This window comes from Oryzias melastigma, linkage group LG15, assembly GCF_002922805.2.
Source record: "Oryzias melastigma strain HK-1 linkage group LG15, ASM292280v2, whole genome shotgun sequence".
Taxonomy (NCBI): domain Eukaryota; kingdom Metazoa; phylum Chordata; class Actinopteri; order Beloniformes; family Adrianichthyidae; genus Oryzias; species Oryzias melastigma.
Genome location: NC_050526.1, coordinates 6,072,434 through 6,092,474, shown reverse-complemented (window position 1 = coordinate 6,092,474; position 20,041 = coordinate 6,072,434). Strand labels below are relative to the sequence as shown.

The following is a 20,041-nucleotide window of genomic DNA, read 5'->3' as shown; positions in this document are numbered from 1 at the left end:
TCAAAGTTTGTAAAGTTTCATTCAGGTTGTCTTTTTAAAATTAAAAAGTGCTCCCAGTGGTCTTTTAACTAGGATTATTCTGTTTTTAGCCAAAATTGGAGGAGTAAACCCACCCCCACTCCCCATCACCTTCCTGTTTACATGTTCTCCTGCTAGCTTACAACATCTCACGCCTACGGATTCTCACTCCCAACCTGTCGTATATAGATTTATGGTTCCCTCCGCATCACGTTTTGACATTCGGGTGTCCCCAACTTGTCGTTTTTTGATATCCTGGCTGTTCCCATTAAATCACGGGTCCCCAACTCTCCGGACGCTTGGTACCGGGCCACAGACACTAATCAGGGGTCCCCAACTCTCTGGCCATAAACCAGGATGCAGACCAGACCACTATTGGTACCCTAACCCTAACTTGGTTCTAGTACCCTAATTCCGACCCAGTACCGGTTCCGCGTCAGATACCGCGTCCTGAGGATTGATTTACTGGGAACAAGCAGCACGTCAAAAAACAACGAGTTGTTATCACCCAAAACGTCAAAAAGTGACGTGTTGGGAGCCTGAACCAAACGTCCATAAATGACGAGTTGGCAGTGCGAATGTGTAGCTCAGACCCCAATCTCAAACTAGCGTTGCAACAAAAATGGTGAACAATATTGGAGCTATCCAACCATTTGGTTTTGATCCAGACGAGGAAGGTGAAGAAGCACACGGACCTAGTCATCGACAAGTGGATGCATCAGAATGGAGCGGTGCAGGGAGCTTCTGACCCAGCCAGTATATTTTCTGTCACAATACAATCTTTTTTTAGTTTTAATCTTAACTTTCTTTATGTATGTCTTACATCATGAGAAAAATGCTACAAGAGCATGTCAAAAACACCTAAAATCATGATTTTTCTTTGAGACTTGCACCTGCTTTTATTCTCCAAAGCAAGTCATGGAAACATTTTGGATTTCCAGTTGTTCATGTTTTCATTTTTTATTCATACAGCTGTTTGGATTATTGCACCAGTCTTTCAAATGTTTACTTTACACATCACATGGTACAAATCTGAAGGAAACGTGTTGCTAAATGCTCAAAGACATCCTTTGACTTGTGTTTCTTTTCCCTGCGAACGGCTCCATTCTGCTCGTGAGTTATGTTCGACAAATCGGCGTGAGGGTCAAGAGTCCATATGTGGCAGATTAAGTGATATTTTTTGCACGTGTGGATGCCATCTGGTGAAACTGGTCCTGCAGCAGAAATCTAACCCTGCTCCACTAACCCACCGCCACACCCACCTAAAACCCAGCAGTAGATTTTATAGAAAGCATATTGTGGGAAGGCGGCTCTCCCCCTCCTTTCTCTGATGCTTTCATCTCCTCCTCTGCTGCGATAATTAGTAGTGGGGTAATTCTGGGTGTTGAGCAGAGAGAGCTAGAGCGTAGAAATCCCCTTTTCCACTCTGGTTAGGTAACTGCAGCGAAGGCCTGATGTGAATAAACCCAAACTGCCAAAAGTCCTGCAACACAATCGTTTTTTTTTCTCCTTTGGACCAAATGAACTCAGGGAAACTCAGGTCGGTCCATTGTAACAGCAAATTCAACATCTCAACACATGCTGGGGAACTTAAGAGGTGTCCATCATGTAAGCTGAGGCTCTTTAGAAAGCCCCTCATCTCTATTCACCTCCATACCTCCAACATCTGCTGCTGGGGGCTCTTCAGAGATCATTAACCCCCTTCACTGCTCTGTGGCTGCCTGCCTTTGTTGCAAAGAGGAAGTCAGGGCTGGAGGAGAGCATGAAAGCAGAGACGGACTCAGCTTCCCTCTAAAATTTGTCTCTAAAAGGAAAGTTTTAGGAGCAAAAGCTGAACCTTTTGTTTGTGTACCTGACACTCCCCGGAGAGCACTAAAGAACTCCTTGACCACAAGGCCTTAAGTAAGGATTGCTGGGCTGGGTTAGTTATGCGTCTCGACATGGTTTTCTGTGATGAATACGCTCAGCCTGACAAACGATACCTCCTGTGGTTTGCAAAACATTTCAGTGTTTGTCTGACACACGGATTGTTTAGAGTTTTGTGTATGTTCATTTCTGGCTTGTGCGTATACTGGTGTTTACACATGCGGTTAATGAGGGAAAGCTAGCATTTAGCGGACTAAAACAAAACCCTTTCTCAAAGAATTTCAGGCTTTTTTCTGGTGAAGTCAGGATGTGAAGATGTGCTGCAGGAAGATGCACAAACCTACATTTGTTGTTTCTTCTCTTCAGAAGCTCCAGACGTTTCAGAGTTTAAGCTGCCCTGGGTTCACGTCGGCTGACAGCTGCCAATCAAGCCTGCCCCCGCCCTCCTTTGACACAGTCGGCCAATCGGAGTCAGACTTCACAGCCGCGTCGGAACTGGGGTTAAAGGGATGCCAAGATGAGGACGAGGACGAGGATTCGTCGTACGAGGATCTGGACAGCGACTCTGCCTGCAGCGTGGACTCGCCACCCGGCTCCCCCGTTTGCATCGTGGACAGTAAGCACGCCCTGTGGAAGGGCGACTGCGGGATACAGAGAGACATTTTTCAGCTGGGAGGAGAGCTGGATCTCGAACAGATTGAGAGAAACTGAAGTAATATTATAGATGGTATGGCATGGGTTGCAAAAAATTTTTTAAAAAAGACCAATTTTGAAAGGGAAAAACTGTTGGAAGGACTGGGAAGTGTGTTTGTAGTGACACATTTGCCCTAAACATTCTTAAAGTTTAAATCAAAATAGATGTGCCCTTAGTTGTTTTTATGTGTTGGGTATTCGGTTTAACTCAGGAGTGGAAAATTGAGGGTCAGTCTTAAAACGTCTCCAAGCGGCTTTTCTACTTTCGGAACTTTCCAAAGTCGATTCACTTTAGGTTTGTAGAAGTGTAGCAGTAGCTGAGCTCTCCTGTATCTGGCTTCTGCTTGAAATCGGAGCGTTGGTGAAAAGAAACGTGAAAGACTTCGCTGTGCCTTTTCCTCCTCAGCTTTTGAAATGTTTTTGTCTGAATGTAGGCTCAAAAAGCTTTATGGAGAGTTCAGAACATGAAAAAAAAAGTGCCTTTGTTTGGATGCTTGTTTGACTCGCTCTCTTCAAGAAAAACTTGCCACACTCAAAGCCACCTTCCTTGGCGTATGTATGCAAGTTGTTTGAATTAAAACACTGAATCTCGACCTTTGACTTCTAACAGCAGCATGTATTTTTCTACGTATCGGTATTTTTTCTTAAATGAGCTGTTTGTGAAGGAGTAACAATATATGGGTGTCTCTTGTAACGGAATGGACTTGAAATAAATTTGCAACCCACACTCATACATTCATGTGTTTTTTTCTGCATATCAAGGACTGATGTTCATTTTTTTAATTTAACTTCTCTGCACTTTGAAAGATCTGAAGTCTAAATAAGCACAAGTTTCCAGATGCTCTTTAGAAGCAGCACCCGCTCCCCCCAGCCACTTCCTGCTTCACATTTCAGAATCATTTTTGTGAAGCTAACTCTTTAAAGGTTTTATTTGTTGTTTTGGTGGATACATTTTCAGTTTCCCATGTTTATCAGAGTAAAATTTGAAATAATTGATAACTTTTGACCAATAAAATCTTTAAAAAATAACAAATATACATTTTTAAAAAACAGATTTTCAAACTAAAAATGGATTTTCATAAATTGTGATCTATTTTAAAAGTGTTCCCAATGTTTTTTAATTATAATTATGCAATTTTTAGCCAAAATGGTTTTAAAACTGTCATTTTTAAGGACATAGTTTCTGCAGAGAGGCATAAATTCATCAGAAATTCAGCTATAGAGCAGACAGGGTTAACTTTTTTGTGCTTTTTTAACCAGCAAGAAATAAGTGGAAAAAGATCTTGTCTTACATCCTTGAGATTTATGTCTAAATCTTGTGTATTTCTTTTTCGAGTGGTTGCCCAGGTACCAAAACTCTTGTAACTAAGGTGCCAAAAAGAACTCAGTTTAGTCTGGAAAATATAGTTTGGCTTCAAATACTAGATTTTACAGCCCTGCCCTACAGCTGTCCAAGTCAGTATTCATAGTTACATCAGCTTTAACCCACAAACATCCCCTAATTCTTTTCCATCTTTATAGGTGCAGACACTTTTTTCAGCTGTAAACCATTTATGGAAAATAATAGTAAGGCTTTGAATTCTAAACATGTTTTTTTGTAGGGGATTTTATTTTGAAAGATTAGTATTGGCACACTTTTGTACTGTCAAACCTCGATATGTATCAGAAGAGACTAAAAAAAAGTGATTCTACATGTTTTAGAGTAAAATATAGGAATGAAAAGTTTGATAAATATAGAATAATTGAATAAATAAACATTGGGAGAATTTAATCTGAAAATAAATAGGGTTAAGATTTGTTGTGAGAAAGTAATAACTCATAGGAGTTAAACTACAGCAAAGAGGGACTAATGACTGCTCTTTTTCAATTTAATTCAGTTTTAGTTAAATAGCTCGATATTACAACACGGTTGTCTCAACGAGCTTCACACCAGTAGTTTTTAAACATAAAATAATTTATAAAATATAAACAGTGGCTGATTGCTAAACTAAACTAAACTTGGCATCCTTTTCCTTAGACCCTTCTTCTCGATAAGGAAAAAATCCCCCAAAAAATAAATTCTGGTGGAAAAAAACAAAAGAAGAAACTCCCCAGGAAGGACAGCTGATGTACCAGGACTGTTGAAGAAGAATTAGCTTATCTAACTTTACAACTACATGTTTGAATAGTGTAGCAGATGGGCTTCATCCAGATGAAGCTGGACCGGCTGGAGGTGCGAGATGAGCCAGAGGTGAGGTCCACGGTCAGGGACAGGAGCCTAGACAATCTTTCATCCAGATGTATCTAGGGGACAGCTGGGGGCACGAGTTGAGCCAGAGGTGAGGTCCACTGCCAAGGACAAGAGCACAGATAAACCACCTTTAATCTCTGTCACTCCCCCGGAGGGGAGTGGAAAAGAGGGACAACACGTGAATCCCACTGCACCAAACAGAAGTACAAAGGACGAAATGAAAAATGAACGATAAAGAATAGTGGAGTAGATAGAAATAGAAGACAGAACCCCTGTGCACCATACTTTCCCTAACTTCCAACTACTAGCAGCCTAACTAATTTAATTCAACCATGTTAATAGCAAGTTGCATGTAATTTGGCATATATAGAAGATGGTAATAATAAAATAGAAAATCTACATTTTTAGCATATCAGTATTAGTATAATATAACATTAATCTAAGCCACATCAGGTTTATAACAGATATAATGAATATTATAATTATTCCTTCAAAGGAATGAAATCTTTTTGTATTTTTATTTGTGATTTTAAAATAAATTCACAAACTTTAACTTGATATCTCACTGGGTTCCGTAAATGTTTTGGTTTTCCAAAAGATAGTCGGATAATACATGTTCCCATAGATAAAACTGAGACTAAAAAATCAAATCAAGCAAAAGTGGATTGTTTTCTTCTGACATTGCCTTTGTGATCTGATTAAATGTCAGGAAGTTGAGGCTTGAAATGTATCTGACTGGTAACCCTGCAATGACCGGAGGAGGGGACATCAGGAGAAAATATCTCTGGCCTCGTAAAGCCGGCAAACACAGACAAACTCGCCGGCTGGGAAAAGGTTGTTCCTCCCTGGGATTTCCTATCATGTCTGATGTTTGTCCAAGCTGCCGAGAGAAACTCAAAGCACCTGCGCCCCTAACGATCAAGCCATAGATGACTATCTATCTCTAAGCTGGGGGTAGAGGTTTCTGTTGTCGTCATTTTTTTGGCCACCGGCGAGGCAAGTCTCTGAAAGAACGTGATGGGACGGATTGTTTTTCCAACACAAGCAGTAAAGCGCTGGCAGCAAAACAGTGTTTATGTTCACAACAGGATATTACAGCCATTCGCAGCTTTTCCTTCAATCTTGGCCTTGGAGGAAGGTGAACATCTCAAAGCTTAAGGATTTGGCTCACAAGAACGTGCGTTGAAACACGTAGAACCCCCCATGACCTAATATGAGATCCTGATATAGAAAATGAGAGCATAGTGAAGGCAGAAAAGCTGTCGCCGGTTTACTCCCCCACCCCTCCAGCCGGCAGGAACATGAGGTGTGAGGGCCTCAGACATCACCTTTTTTTACTTATGCTGGAAGCACAGAAACCTGTTGCTATCAACAGTGTTGCCATTGCTCGGAGCTCCCCAAAGGTCAGTAAAACACACAAGCGCACGCACACGTTTCCTCTCTCACAGGAACTGGCAAAGCCGCGCAGTGAAGAGACTTAATATCTGAGGTGAACGCTCTATAAATAGGGGGCATTGTGGCTGCAGTTGGCAGATGTGGAGGGAGACAGGAAAGGCCACGTTAGACAAATCTCCACCGCCGCCGCGTCCTTAACCTCGATTACATGTGGGAAAACTGGCAGCATTTTAAGGAAAAAGTCTGTGCTTTGCTCTGAGAGCCAGAAGGGCTTGAACGGCTGCTTTAAGGATTTCAGAGGAGGTTAGAAAAACAGCATCTGATTTTTATCTGGCTTTTAAGGTGTTATCGCGTGTTGACACCCAGCGAGGTGAAAGTTTCGCTTTAAGTCTAAAGCTTACATTTATTTTTTTAAATAATTAATAAAAAATATTGTTTCTTAATATAAAGTGTGTGTTCTTTGTTGAAGAACTTGTCAGTCTAATTATTAGCATTGCAAAAGACAAAAAAAAGCTGGTTATCACATTCAAAAATAGATGACACACTTTATGAATGAGAAAGCTTTAAAAATCACTTAAAACTTTAACTTGGTTTTAACTTTTCATGTCAATGAGTTGAACAACACACCAACTATTATCATGGTAGGGATCAGTGTGTTTTTAAGGCCATAATAATAAACCTGAGAAAAAGGATTTTAATTGTACAACTATGAAGAGAAATCATGCAATTACTACAGTATAAAATTATATATATTTGACAAATCATGTGCAGCTTCGATATTATTTGACCCTAAAGCTGATATTCATCTGCAATCAAAGTGTGTTTAGTCGTCTTTTCCATGTGACTAAGTTGTTGTAGACTCTTTTGCTACACTGAGCATGCTTTTAGCATGGTGTTCACACTGGACTGTCGCTACTCGATACGATACTACCGCATATATGAAAGACGATTTGTGCGAAATGTCATGAATCTTGCTCCAAGATTTTTCTTTCACAGCTCTATCCCAAGATGGCCGTTGTAAAGGCTTACCGAATTTGGTTCCAAACTTCAATCCCGCACTAGAAAAAAAAAAAAAAATCATTTTTAGTAAATCAAACTAATGATTTTTTTTTTTTTTTTTTACAATCTTATATTATATTATTATTAATCAAATGGCATTAGTTGACTTAGCATTAAATTCAATAAAAAAGGGAACATCTGTTTTTTATAGGACTTTGTATCAGGTTTTATCTGTCCTGACCTCTAACAGTTACATTTCAAACAAGGAAAATTTGGTGTTAATTGTTTTTCCCCATTCTCAACTGCATATTTATTTCTGTATCTTATTTTTTTTCAAAACTGAAATTTTAAATTCGTTTTTTTTTTAGTTTTTATATAAATTTAAGATATATGTGTAAAAAAAATGTTGTTCCATGTTTCTGTCATTGAGTTTCAGCCAGTAAGGAGATCCTTTTTAATCTACAAATCTTAGATTTCGACCAAGAATGAAGACAGACCTCATCTCTTTGATGAACCTGTGCTGAGGACAGAAGTAGTGCAGGCATCAAGTAAGCTAAATGATCTCCAAAAGCTCAAAATTCAAGTGTTCACTTTTAGACTGTCACTAATGAAACATTATTTCTGCTGCTAAAAAAAAATAGAAAGTAAATAGAAAGATTTTTTTCCTTGTAGCATATTTTTAAATGTTGCTATCCATTTTTAGCTAAGCACTGCAGAGTCATGATAGAAATTAGCTAAAAGTGTCACTATCGTAACAGTCACTACTGAAACAAATTCCCATTCTTTCAATGTGATGTTTGTCGCCTCTCTTTAACACAATTTTTGTTTTTGACATTTTTTTAATTTTTGTGTCAGCTACAGCGATCAAGCACTTTGGGTAACCTTAGTCTAGCATTGCAGCTTTTGACGGTGATGAATACCAAGAGGGATTGTTTTTAAAACATTTTTATTCATTGTGATTCATTTTTTCAGATTTGCAATTAATTAGTTCATTTTTTAACTGACAAATTACTATACAAGTACATTGATGTTTATATATATAAGATATAACTTTACATTTTCTAAAAATGTTGTTCTGTATCTCTAAAGATGAACAAAAACAGATTTTTTTATCATAATTTGTGCATGAGAGGGTTAAATCAAACTTTGAAACTATCAAAGAATAATTTAAGAAACCGCCTAAAAAACTAAAAAAAAAAAAAAAAAAAAATCAAGCAAAAACATTGCTTTTTATTCTAAATAAGTCAAGATTTAATTAGTGTAGAAATTTTGAAAATTAGTGCCATAAAGTCACATTTAGAAAAAATAATATCAGAGTTGAGTGTTTGCTTACTGAAAATATTTACCTAGTTTAGCATGTTATAAACAGTAAAAGTTTTTAAGAATTGGAATCCAAATTTTTGTCACGTTTCAACTGTGAATTTGACTCAATTTGGTAGAATGGCCCATATATAAACCACTTGGTTTTATCTAATTCTATATAATCACACGAACCTCAATTATTAGTTTGTCCTCCACGATCAACTTTCAAACCGTTGGCATTTCTGTGAATTAAAAAGGACGCCGTCTAGAGGTCACAAGCAAATCAGAGTCCTTGAAAGCTCTATTGGTTTAACATTCAACACGCGTCTTGTTTGTAGAGTCTAAAAGCAGACATAAAAACGTGTGCCGTGATACCCAAGAGTTTAAATGTGGAAGCCCAATACGCTCATATAACAGATTTTTACTAGAAGTGTTGCTTGAACACGCATTGCTGAGGCTGGTGTGAACGTAGCATCAAAGTGGCCTATAGGATAAGCTTCGAATGTTCCTCATGACAGAACTACTGCTTGTGTTTAGTACTCTTTGTACTCCTTCCTGTCTGGGCCAGATGGGTTTATGCGACAGTTTGCTTTCATGTACTTACAGGAGTTGAGACACACCTTGTGTGACAGGTGGCTTTTTAGTGTCACACAACACTGATTGACTAGATTTCACCATCGAAGGAACCGAGTATGACCAAACACTTCAGTCGCCATGGTTTCCTGAGAAAACGGTGCACTTTACCCTTGACATTCCTGCTGGATTTACATTTTCACAGCACATCATAATGACTAGTTTCTTGCACACTAAACACAAAAGAGAACCTGGAAATCCCTGAAATGCAGGTCTGTACTTTTCTTTTTCATGCGTTTTTTGTTCACGTGTTTCTTTTGGAATTCACAAAACATGTTAAAGCATCTGCTACAGAATTATTTTTTAGATTTTTTAGCAGGTAGACATCTATTTTCTGAATATCATACAATATTTTTTATTAAAAAACAGACAGACCAGCCACCCGCATTGATCTTAATAAAATAAATAAATGAATCTCGTATGATCTGTTCCTGAAGGATTCAAGTTCTTTAAAAAAAATGGTGTTAGTTAGCAGTATAAGTGTTTTCTCTTCTGAAATTGTTGCTTGATTGCATTTGTGTCTAATTAAAAACAATGTGAGTATTGTTTGGTGGTTTTTCATTAAATTAAAGTATTTCTCAGTCTGCCTCCTCTTCTTTTACAGTGCCCGACTGACAGCAAATGTGTTTTTCATGCCACCTAAACTTTTCCTATCCTGTATGTTCTGCAGCTGACTGAAATTAAAGTGGAAGGACACACGCAGAGAGAGGGGAAACATATGCTCTCTTTTTTTTTTTTTTTTTTTTTTAAGCAGAAGGGTATTACACACTGCAGACTGCGTGTTGATGTGCTATATACACAGTGTTGACTAAATGGCAAACAATGGGGGGCCGAAATAGACATGTTTTTGATGCGGCTGGTCCTCGTCTATTCATCACACCGGTTACATCTGGGCGAACCAGCGCTGCGCGGTTGGCCTTCCCCTTGTTTTGTCAGGGAGACTCAGCCACATGCTAGAATTTCACGTTTGTGAGGAAAGGCGCAGCGAGAGCATAAAACCAACAAAAATGTGCGGAGCTCCGTGACAAATAGGCAGTTTATCTTTTTGGATCTCACAAACTACCCCAGTCGTTCAAGACGAGCCTGTCTTTTATGTTGCAATTATAGTGCTTATAGTGCAAAAAATGTAGATGGATAAATGACACAAAAGTTGGATTCACAAATGCATGATCGTATAGCTTCTGTATTGTATTGTAAAATTGTTCCATGTGGTCTTTTAATTATAATTATGCTGCTTTTAGCAAAAAAACAAACAAAAAACAAACAAAAAACAGTGTTGGTTTCTAAGACATATTTTGTGCAGAGCACCAAAGTTTACATTTAAATGTAAGCAATGGGGACCTCCTTAAAGTCATAAAACCGCTGTTGTTATGTATATTCGAAGGCTGTATGCTCCGTGCTAACGCTAGCTACCAGCGACTATTGGTGACATCACTGAGCAAAATCTAAATTCGAGACACTGTTTTTCCACAACTCTCCATTTGGAGGGCTAAATTGTAGGGAGAAGGAAAGAATTCGAATTAGGCCTTTGTTTACACTCTAGCTAGCTTACAGATCCTCACAACCCAACCTAGCATTAGCATAGCAAAAAAAAAAAAAAAAAAAACAGTGTTGGTTTTTAGGACATATTTTCTGCAGAGCGCCAAAGTTTACATTTAAATGTAAGTAATGACTTTTTGTTATAGCATGACCTCCTTAAAGTCATAAAACCGCTGTTGTTGGTATGTATATTCGAGGGCTGTACGCTCTGTGCTAATGCTAGCTACCGGCGACTATTGGTGACATCACTCTAGCTAGCTTACAGATCCTCACAACCTAACCTAGGTTAGCATAGCAAAAGAAAAAAAAAATAGCAAGCAATATTAGAGTTGTCCATCCATACAGTTTTGAGCCAGATGGCAGCTCGGATAAAGAAAATTAATGGATGTATTTGTGTGCCAGTAGATTATTTAGAATTAGAGCGGAACAGGAAGTTTTGTTGATTCACAAATCTGAGCTTTTTCAAACCCTGAGTTTTATTCTGTTCTTGATCCAACACAATTTTAATAAATAAATACTCAGAAAAGTTTTTAGCTTAAATTCTTTTCATAAGAAAAGGCTACAAGAAAATGTCAAAAGCATGATTTTCATTGGAGTAGGTCTTCAAGTCAAGAGGACCTGGTGGCAGACAAGATGGCGGCTGAAAATCATTAGCCGGAAGTGGAAATTCCACAAGATGTAGAGTTGTAGCCACTTTTATTAAAACTTTTTGTAGTATTCAGTATTAGCTTAAAATGTATAAAAATGCTTTTTTTAAGGATATTAACAAAAAATAATTTATTAGCACTGCTTTAAGTAGCTAGCGAGCTGCTCAATTCAGAGTTTGTCTGTTTCGCCTCTGCTTACAGTGCAAGTAATCAAAGAGTTCTTCAACATGTTTAAGGTCTTGTTAATTAAAAATTCTAGGCTGGCGTGAGTACAACAAAACTGAACACGGCAGAAGCCTGCTTAACTCTGACCTTTGACCTTTTGTGCAAACATGCAAATATTTGCTTGTCCGAGTTGTCACAAGTCCTGTCTGCTTTAACATCTAATAGAGCATTGTTTGTGATAGGGGGATGTACAATGACCCTAGCATTCATTTGAACTGCACTTTGAATTTAATTTTTACTGTAAATATTTAAGATACTGATGCCGTGAGCACTTGATATGGCTGTTTTTCAAATGTAAAATCTGGGTTTTCGTTCACTTTTAATATTTAATATTTTAGTTGTTGTAAATCTACATGAGTACTGAATAAAATACTATAATTTAAAGGTATACTGCTGAAAACAATTAAGTCAACTGATTTATTTTTAAAAAATGAAATCCTTTTTCAGTTGCCAAAAACACACCTCCATGTTTGACCAGCGTCAGTCTAAATTTAGTTGAAATGTCTTTAGAACACTTCCTTTTCCGCATATGTGCTTGTTAAACCACAAAGGCCCAAACAAAGACAGCAGATAAACTGTTTTAGACATAAGACAGAAATCTACTAGGGGTGTAGGGAGAAATCGATTTGGTGAAATATCGCGATATTTCATTTGCATCAATTTAAAATGTTGACAAGACGATATTTAATTAATTATTCATGAGCAAACGTAGTTCTGAATCTTTTAGTTTACACTTAAAACCCCGACCACTAGTTGGCAGCACAGCACACAGCTCAACAACAGAATCTCGCAAAAACTAGCTTGTATTTTGGTTGTTTTGAGACATGTACCACTTAGTTTCTACTTGGGATGGTTACCAAACTGAAACACTGTGCCATGTCGCTGCTAGTATCATATAAAAACGAGGATTTCTTCGTAGCACCCACAGAGACGAACAAGTGTGGCGCTTTATGCATGGACCTTCAGTCAAAATACAGTCAGCAAAGCGAGCAAACGTTTTGCTGAACTTCACAGCAATAGATTCTAGCTTTTTTTAGTCATACCCCCCCAAAAAATGTTGAAAATTTCTTCTGGTACAGTCTTGAGACAAATTGTATCATGATACGTATTGTATTGCCAGACTCTTGCCAATACACACCCCTAAAATCTACACAAGGAAGTTCTAGTCGCCATTTTTGTCTTAAAAGGACTAAAGTGTAAAATAAATTACCAGAACATGTTTTGGCAGCATTGGATTGTTGAATTTTTCAGTTGCATTTAGTAGTTTTTAGATTCAGAAAGTGTATCAAATAGAGCTGTCAGGCGATTCAATTTTTTAATCGTGATTAATTGCATTGTCCAGAGTAAACTCGCGATTAATCGCAAATTATATGTGGCCTTTTTTTAAAGGAAAAAAATGTGTGCTTCGTGGAATTTAGCAGTTCTACATTAATTATGACAACAAGAATGACAAAATGTATAGTTTTCATCATAAATACTTTATTTTGTAGCTTTGTATTGAGATAAACTTTCTTAACAATAAAAGGCTGTAACATAAAATGCCTAACAAAAGCTCAAGTCCAAGTGAAGGGCATTTTAAATTCAAAACTTCAATCAACGTTCAGTAAAATAAAATAAAAAAAACATCAAAAATAACATTTCCATAACACTTTCTTGTTCATTTTTTGTCAGGACCAAATCTTTTCCTCCTCTGCTGAACTCCAGTAATAAATGAAATAGAGATTTATCATTTCCAATGAACTTTTGTTTTTTAAAACATTAAAGACTGAGGAAAGCGGGATACACTGTGGATAGTTTGACAGTCTGTTACTGCCGCCGCGTTCTCTGGCTGCAGCTCGATGCAATGACGTGTCCAGCGGAGCTCACGCCATGAATATGCCGGCAGACAGACCGCTATGCTGGGGTTGGATCACGCTTAAACCTCCAGAACATTTAAAACGTCCCCCGGTGCGCTTGCTGTTCAGAACGTCGGGGGTCCGCAGCTCTCGGGACGCGGCGCCGGACGTGAGCCGGCACCACCAGACGTGGTACTGGACGCGAACCGGAGCCGGGTTAGGGTGCAGGAGCTCTCCAGGTCCTAGCGCAGGGCTGGTTCTAGCTAGCAGCTCGGTGGTTGGAGACCCGCCCGTGATCTAGTGTGAGCAGCCGGTGAGAGAGGGGCGGGACGCCCCCACACGGTATGAAAAGGGACGTAGGAGAAAATCCGCGATTAATGCGTCAAAAAAATTATCGGCGTCAGATTAACGCGTTTTTAACGCGACAAACCTTACAGCCCTAGTATCAAACCATATTTTGCAGTTTTAAGCTGCTTGTTTGGGGGTGAAATTTCCCAAAATAAACTACAGCTTTAGCATCTTCTTTTCACAGAATACTAAAAAATATCCTAATACTTTGTTTCAAAGCCAAAAAGTGCTTTAAAATCGTAGTCCCATCTATACACACATTCATTCTTTCACTAAGAAAGACGTCAAGTTCAGTCTCTTTGCCCTAAAACACTTCGACACACGAGTACAGAGTGGTGAATTGAACCTCCACTCTTCTGAACAGAGGTAAACCCACAGTTTCTAGATGGACCAGTTTAATTCTTTGACTAAACAAGCTTCCTAACGTGCTCAAACAAACCAGACTCTCCAAGGAAATGAAGTCCAGACAAAACATTCTTGGTGTAAATTTTTCTTCAACTGATTTTTTTTAGGGAACCAACAACCACTCGTGCTGATGACCAAGAATTCTTGTCAAAAACTGTGATTTTCACCAGATTAAAAAAAAATCATTTACTGGTTTTGAGTGGGGTGTTTGCATGAACATGAGAAAACTGATAAAAAATTGGTACAACACAGCAGTGATAAGGCTTCTACATCTCCTCACGTTTTCTCTAGCTTGTTCTTTCCCTTAAAAGTTGAGAGTTTTACACTGGAAAACAAAATTGCAGTGGAAATGTGTGATATTTTAATGAATAAGCAATTCACTTTTACTGAAAATCTGCTGATGTGTTCACTATCTAATAACCCCTGTGAAGAGTATCCAGTTATCATAACCAGTTTTTATGTATATATCCTGGCATGACAGAGCAGTGTCAATAGTTTTCCACCCCCACTTCATTCTGCACAGGTTTGCAGAGGAGGAGGCTGGAGCCTATCCCATTTTTACCTGTCATCTTAACTGCCAAACTCTTAGCTACTTTAAAAAAAAAAAATCTTGAATCCTGGAACCTCTCAGACATATAGGAGCATGAGGAAGTCAAAGTCACGTGGAGTCTGGAGCTCTTCCTGTCAGACAACCACATTTGGATCTTCAGAGACTTTTTGGGCCCATCAAGCAACGGAATCCTTTTTCAGTTATCGCACATGACTTGAAATCAGACACCTGTGGATTGTGGCTCCATACAGATGTGCTGTGTAGATTGTGAAGTCAAAGTGAGAATATCAAGTCAGATATCCATCAGATGTAGTCTGCCACCCTCCAGTTGGGTCCTGTGGGTGAGTCCAGGAAAGGCACCTGCTATGTACTCACAACTGTAAACATGGGCAGAGCAGTGGGCAACAGCCTGATGTTATCACTGCAGACATTAGCTGCTGGGTAGATAACAAATGAACATGAAAATCCTAATTAGGTTCAAATTAAGTCCCTGGATAAACTGATGTGGAGCTACTGGCTAATCAGCAAACGCAACCGCAGGATGCCTGATTCTGTGGATAGATAATCCTGCACAAAAATGAGTATATACTGTATATATATCATATTTTACAAGAAATTTGATTAAAAAGAGATTCTTTTACATTCTAATTAACACATTTAATATCGGCTTTTAATGCAAAAACATAAAAGTAATCCCCTTGCAGTAAAAGCAAAATCAGTATTTAGTTCAAGACTCCAGCGGTATCCAATGAAGGATAATGGATTATAGAGTAACCTGAGCCTTTTATAGGTTCACCGAAAAAAAGTGGCACTGTCTAGAGGACCATCTGGGAAGTTTTACAGCAGATGTTGAGACCAGCTAGTAGTGTTGTGTGGTAGTTGGGGGGAGTAGATAATTATAGCTTGTACCACAAGCAATATTGTGCTGCTTTTCCTAAGACCTCATTTATTTTCACAACGCTGAACAACACAAATTTGACATCGAGAGGAAAACACGGAATGTATACTACCTAAAAGGTGGTTAGAAGAGAAGGAGAAGGAATTTGATTTTGAATTTATATATTATATACGGGTAAAATAGCACAAATGTAAAGAGTAAATGTCCTAGATGTGAACAAAGATATGGTCTTGTTACAACAGATGGAGCTCTGGCATCGCACCCTGTGGTATCCCTGTGGAGAGAGAAGAAATTAGGGAGTCCCATGATATTTAATTTATTTAGTTTCAGGTTCCATCAGAACTTCTTTGTCTTGTGAAATGCAGTGGAAGGTAACTGATTTTTTTTTTGTGCATAAACATGTGAATTCCTTATCTAAATGGAGAACCCTGACTCTGTGAGAGGAAATAAATCTCCTTTTTTTTTCCTATTTTTAACCTCTCCAGTTCATTTCCATCTCCAAAAAAGGCCAATTTTCAAAAGTCTTTCTATTTGACGTCCAAAGAAACCAAACATGTGTACCCCTTCTGCCAGAAAGAACCCTTTTTTCCCTTACCATCTTCCAAATGTTATGACTATTTGTCTTGTATCCCAATCTTAACGTTGAATTTCATTTATTTTTACAACCAAATATATTGAAGCACAAAAGCGTCTGAAAAAAAATATTTCCTGGCAATTTTTATATCCTAAGAGAACATGAGATTCTCGAGATTTTTGAGTTCTTTTTCTGTTGGAGTTTAGCTCTGTCTTACTGAGTGGATATCTTATGACTAAACTAAAAACATCTCACTAGACCATGTGTGTAAATAAAAATAAAGACAAATAATATAAGATGCTTCAAAGTCATACTCCGATCATCTTTTGGGCTATTTGAAAACATATATATATATATATATTATGCGTCTGTGATTGTGTTTGTGGGGTCGGGCCAAATGTGGATGTCGGCCGTAGTTTTGGGCCCCCTGGTCTACAAGTTGATGGATCAGAATAGTGGACCGGAGATCTTGTGTTTTGCTCAGTGTATTTTCTACGTAACATTAGTATTTTTTTCAAATGGCATTTTTTGCCTGCTTCCAATTCACAATGATTTGAACCAATAAATACTCAGAAATACAATTAAAAGCTTGATTTTCTTTCATTAAAAACGTTTATATAGAAATACAAGGATAAGGGGAGATGCACCAGGTTACCAAGAATGTTGGGAAGATCAAAACACAGAAAATTACTTCGATCAAAGGACACATTTAAGGAGTTCTCATCATTGACTGTATAAGAGAACTGGATGATGTCACCCATAGAAAATGACTTGCTTCCGGTTCCAACAAAATTAAGTTTTTTCAGCCATGTTGGAACCAGACACCATTTGGAACACACCAAGGGAGGGGTTACTCAGTTCAGTTCTCATATACAGTCAATGGCTCTGACCCTATACTGTCCAAATACTTTTATACTACTATCCAGTGGTGGAGCTAGAACGGCGGGCAGAATGGAGGGCTATTACAAATGAAAGGATAAAAAAAATATACGTATTTCAAACAGTTTTATTGTTGTTATTTTAGTATTAAAAAAGTAATTATTTTAGCTTTTCAATTTTTGTCAATAATGATACTAATATTGACTCAAAAACTGCAAGGGTAGGAGGGGAGGCAGCTGGCCCCCTTAGCTCCGCCCCCGATCCAATCATTTAAAAGTAAGTTATCATTTAAAGTTCACTGCATTTCTATGAAAACCCTAAAAAAAAAAAATCTTATTCTGTGAAATGTAAATTAAGCAGCTTCACATGCGGGATGATTAGATTGAGTTTGATATCTAGGGGAGGAGAGGAGGATCAATTTTAACGTGTAATCACATCCATGGGGAAAACGTTTTTTAGATTACATTGGGAGACAGATTCCTGATCCATGTAAGTCGGTGTTGCTGCTTTGGTGTGGGTCCTTGTTGAGGATAAACACGCGTAAAGCTCTTTGATCTCACTTGTGAAGAGAAAATTAGAGCTTTTATAAAACAACAGCAGGTTATTATATCAATATCTTAACATATTGCATTGTAGGCAGTGAGACATAGCATTTCCTCAGAGCAAAGAATTCAAGGTTGGAGAAAAAAAAAAATGCTACGCTTTGAGAAGAGGAAAAAAGGGTTGCACCTGTAACTGACGCAGGAAGTGACAAAAGGAGGCTTAAAGCATGAATACTTTCATCTGTCTGCACCTTTTTTTTGTCCCGAGGTGGGCCTGGACTGCTCTTTTAAGACTGTGTGCTTTGGCTTCCCGTCACATCCTCCATCTTTGCTTTACAAACGAACACAAGCTAAGTCGGCCATTGTTTGAAAGTTGGGCCGCGCAGATGAGTGCAAACAGCCAGCATCTTTAAAATGAACATGTGCCACCATAGAGATGTCAGTAAATTACAAAGACAGACGGGACAATGGAGCGCTGTGGGTGAACACAGGCCTGTGTGTGTTTTTTCAGCCTCCCTGTAGGTTTGAATGTCTGCGACAAAAGAGAAAGGCCTCTTCCCGTGTTTGCACAGTCAGTGCTTTCCAAGTGTGCGCCCTGTGTCTGCACTGTTTGTGTACAGTCTGTGAATGCCTTTCAGCGATTAAAGAATGAGGCCGTCTGTGCACGAGTCACTCACTGTTTGTGCAGCTCACAGAGAGAGTCAGTCATGGAGCTTCACGCTTGTCTGAAATCTTGATGTTTCGTCTTGTTCTGGCTCTTTTTACTTGCTCCTCCCTTCCTTTTGTGATACACACTCCTAATCACTTAGATGAAGGGATGAGAAAAGTATAAAAAAAAAAGGGAGCATTTTATTTTCTGCAGTTTTTGACTGAGTTTGGTGATTCCTTCTATCGGAAACTTCAGGCACTTTGTTCCCAAGGTTTGGAGATAAATACAGCTCTGAGAAAAGGAAGCAGAGCTGTCACTGCTTCTTCAATTTATCAGCTTCCCGTCATGATTTGCAGTTATATGGCTGTGTTCTCTTTCACTGTTGCACGCCAACCTGATGTTTGCGATGAGGAAGTGCACACATCAACATATCAGCTATCAAATGCAAACCATACAAAGGCATCAGAACTTGAACAAACAGATTAAAAAAACTGCTTCTTTCCAAAGGCAATAGCTATGCTGAACTCCCGGATGTCCAGTTACAAATCTGTACTGGCACATGCCCATGTACATATTTATATGTGTGCATATGTATTATATATCTGTTTATTTAAGTATTTGTCCGTGTCTAATATCCCACCTTCCTGGTGTCAAATGGTCCATGCATATGGCAAACATGCTATTATTTGCACATATCTTTCTGTGCAGATTATACACACGTTTATATTTTCCGGAAATAATGACGATAAAGGCACATCTATCTATCTATTTGAACAATTTTGCATATGGAAAGCCCACAACTCCAAACTTTTTGTTCACATACTAAAAGCAGTGTTAGAGCAAAGCTTGTCTGAACAAATGTATTAAAAAAAAACATTTTAATTTAAAAAATAACAAGGAAAGGCTTTAATAATTTAAAGAGATGGTGGGCATCAGTTAATACCTGGTGCTCATCAGTTAGTATCTGGTGCGCACCAGTTAGTATCTGGTGCCCACTGGTAAATATCTGGTGCTCATCAGTTAGTATCTGGTGCGCACTGGTAAATATCTGGTGCTCATCAGTTAGTATCTGGTATGCACTGGTAAATATCTGGTGCTCATTAATTAGTATCTGGTGCGCACCAGTAAGTACCTGGTGCTCATCAGTTAGTATCTGGTGCCTACTGGTAGATATCTGGTGCTCATCAGTTAGTATAAGGTGCCCACTGGTAAATATCTGGTGCTAATCAGTTAGTATCTGGTGCGCACTGGTAAATATCTGGTGCTCATCAGTTAGTATCTGGTGCACACTGGTAAATATCTGGTGCTCATTAGTTATTATATGGTGTGCACCGGTTAGTATCTGGTGCTCATCGGTTAGTATCTGATACTCACCAATTAGTATCTGGTGCGCACTGGTTGGTATCTGATACTCACCGATTAGTATCTGGTGCGCACTGGTTGGTATTTGTTGTGCACCGGTTAGTATCTGGTGCACACTGGTCAGTATGTGGTGCTCATCGGTTAGTAACAGGTGCTCACCAGTTTATATATGGTGCGGAACAGATACCAACTGGTGCTCACCAGATACTAACTAATGCTCGCCTGTTAGTATCTGGTGTGCTCCAGGTAATATCTGGTGCTCACTGATTAGTATCTGGTGCGCACTGGTCAATATGTGGTGTTCATCGGTTAGTAACGGGTGCTCACCAGTTTATAAATGGTGTGCACCAGATATTAACTAGTACACACCTGTTAATATCTGGTGCCCGCCAGTTAGAATCTTTTGCTCATTAGTTAGTATCAGTTGTACACCAGATAGTAACTGTTGCTCA

At 38.6% G+C, this 20,041-nt stretch overlaps 1 protein-coding gene across 1 annotated transcript in view; it reads left to right on the top strand.

The window, feature by feature from the left end:
- The window catches only part of LOC112162202 (protein FAM53B), a 25,993-nt gene extending 22,685 nt beyond the window's left edge, over window positions 1-3,308 (top strand). The window contains exon 5 of the mRNA XM_024297938.2: window positions 2,251-3,308. Within this exon, the coding sequence (XP_024153706.1) occupies window positions 2,251-2,595 (345 nt within the window). The 3' untranslated portion in view covers window positions 2,596-3,308. The remainder of the gene's footprint in view (window positions 1-2,250) is intronic.
- Window positions 3,309-20,041: the final 16,733 nt, after the last annotated feature.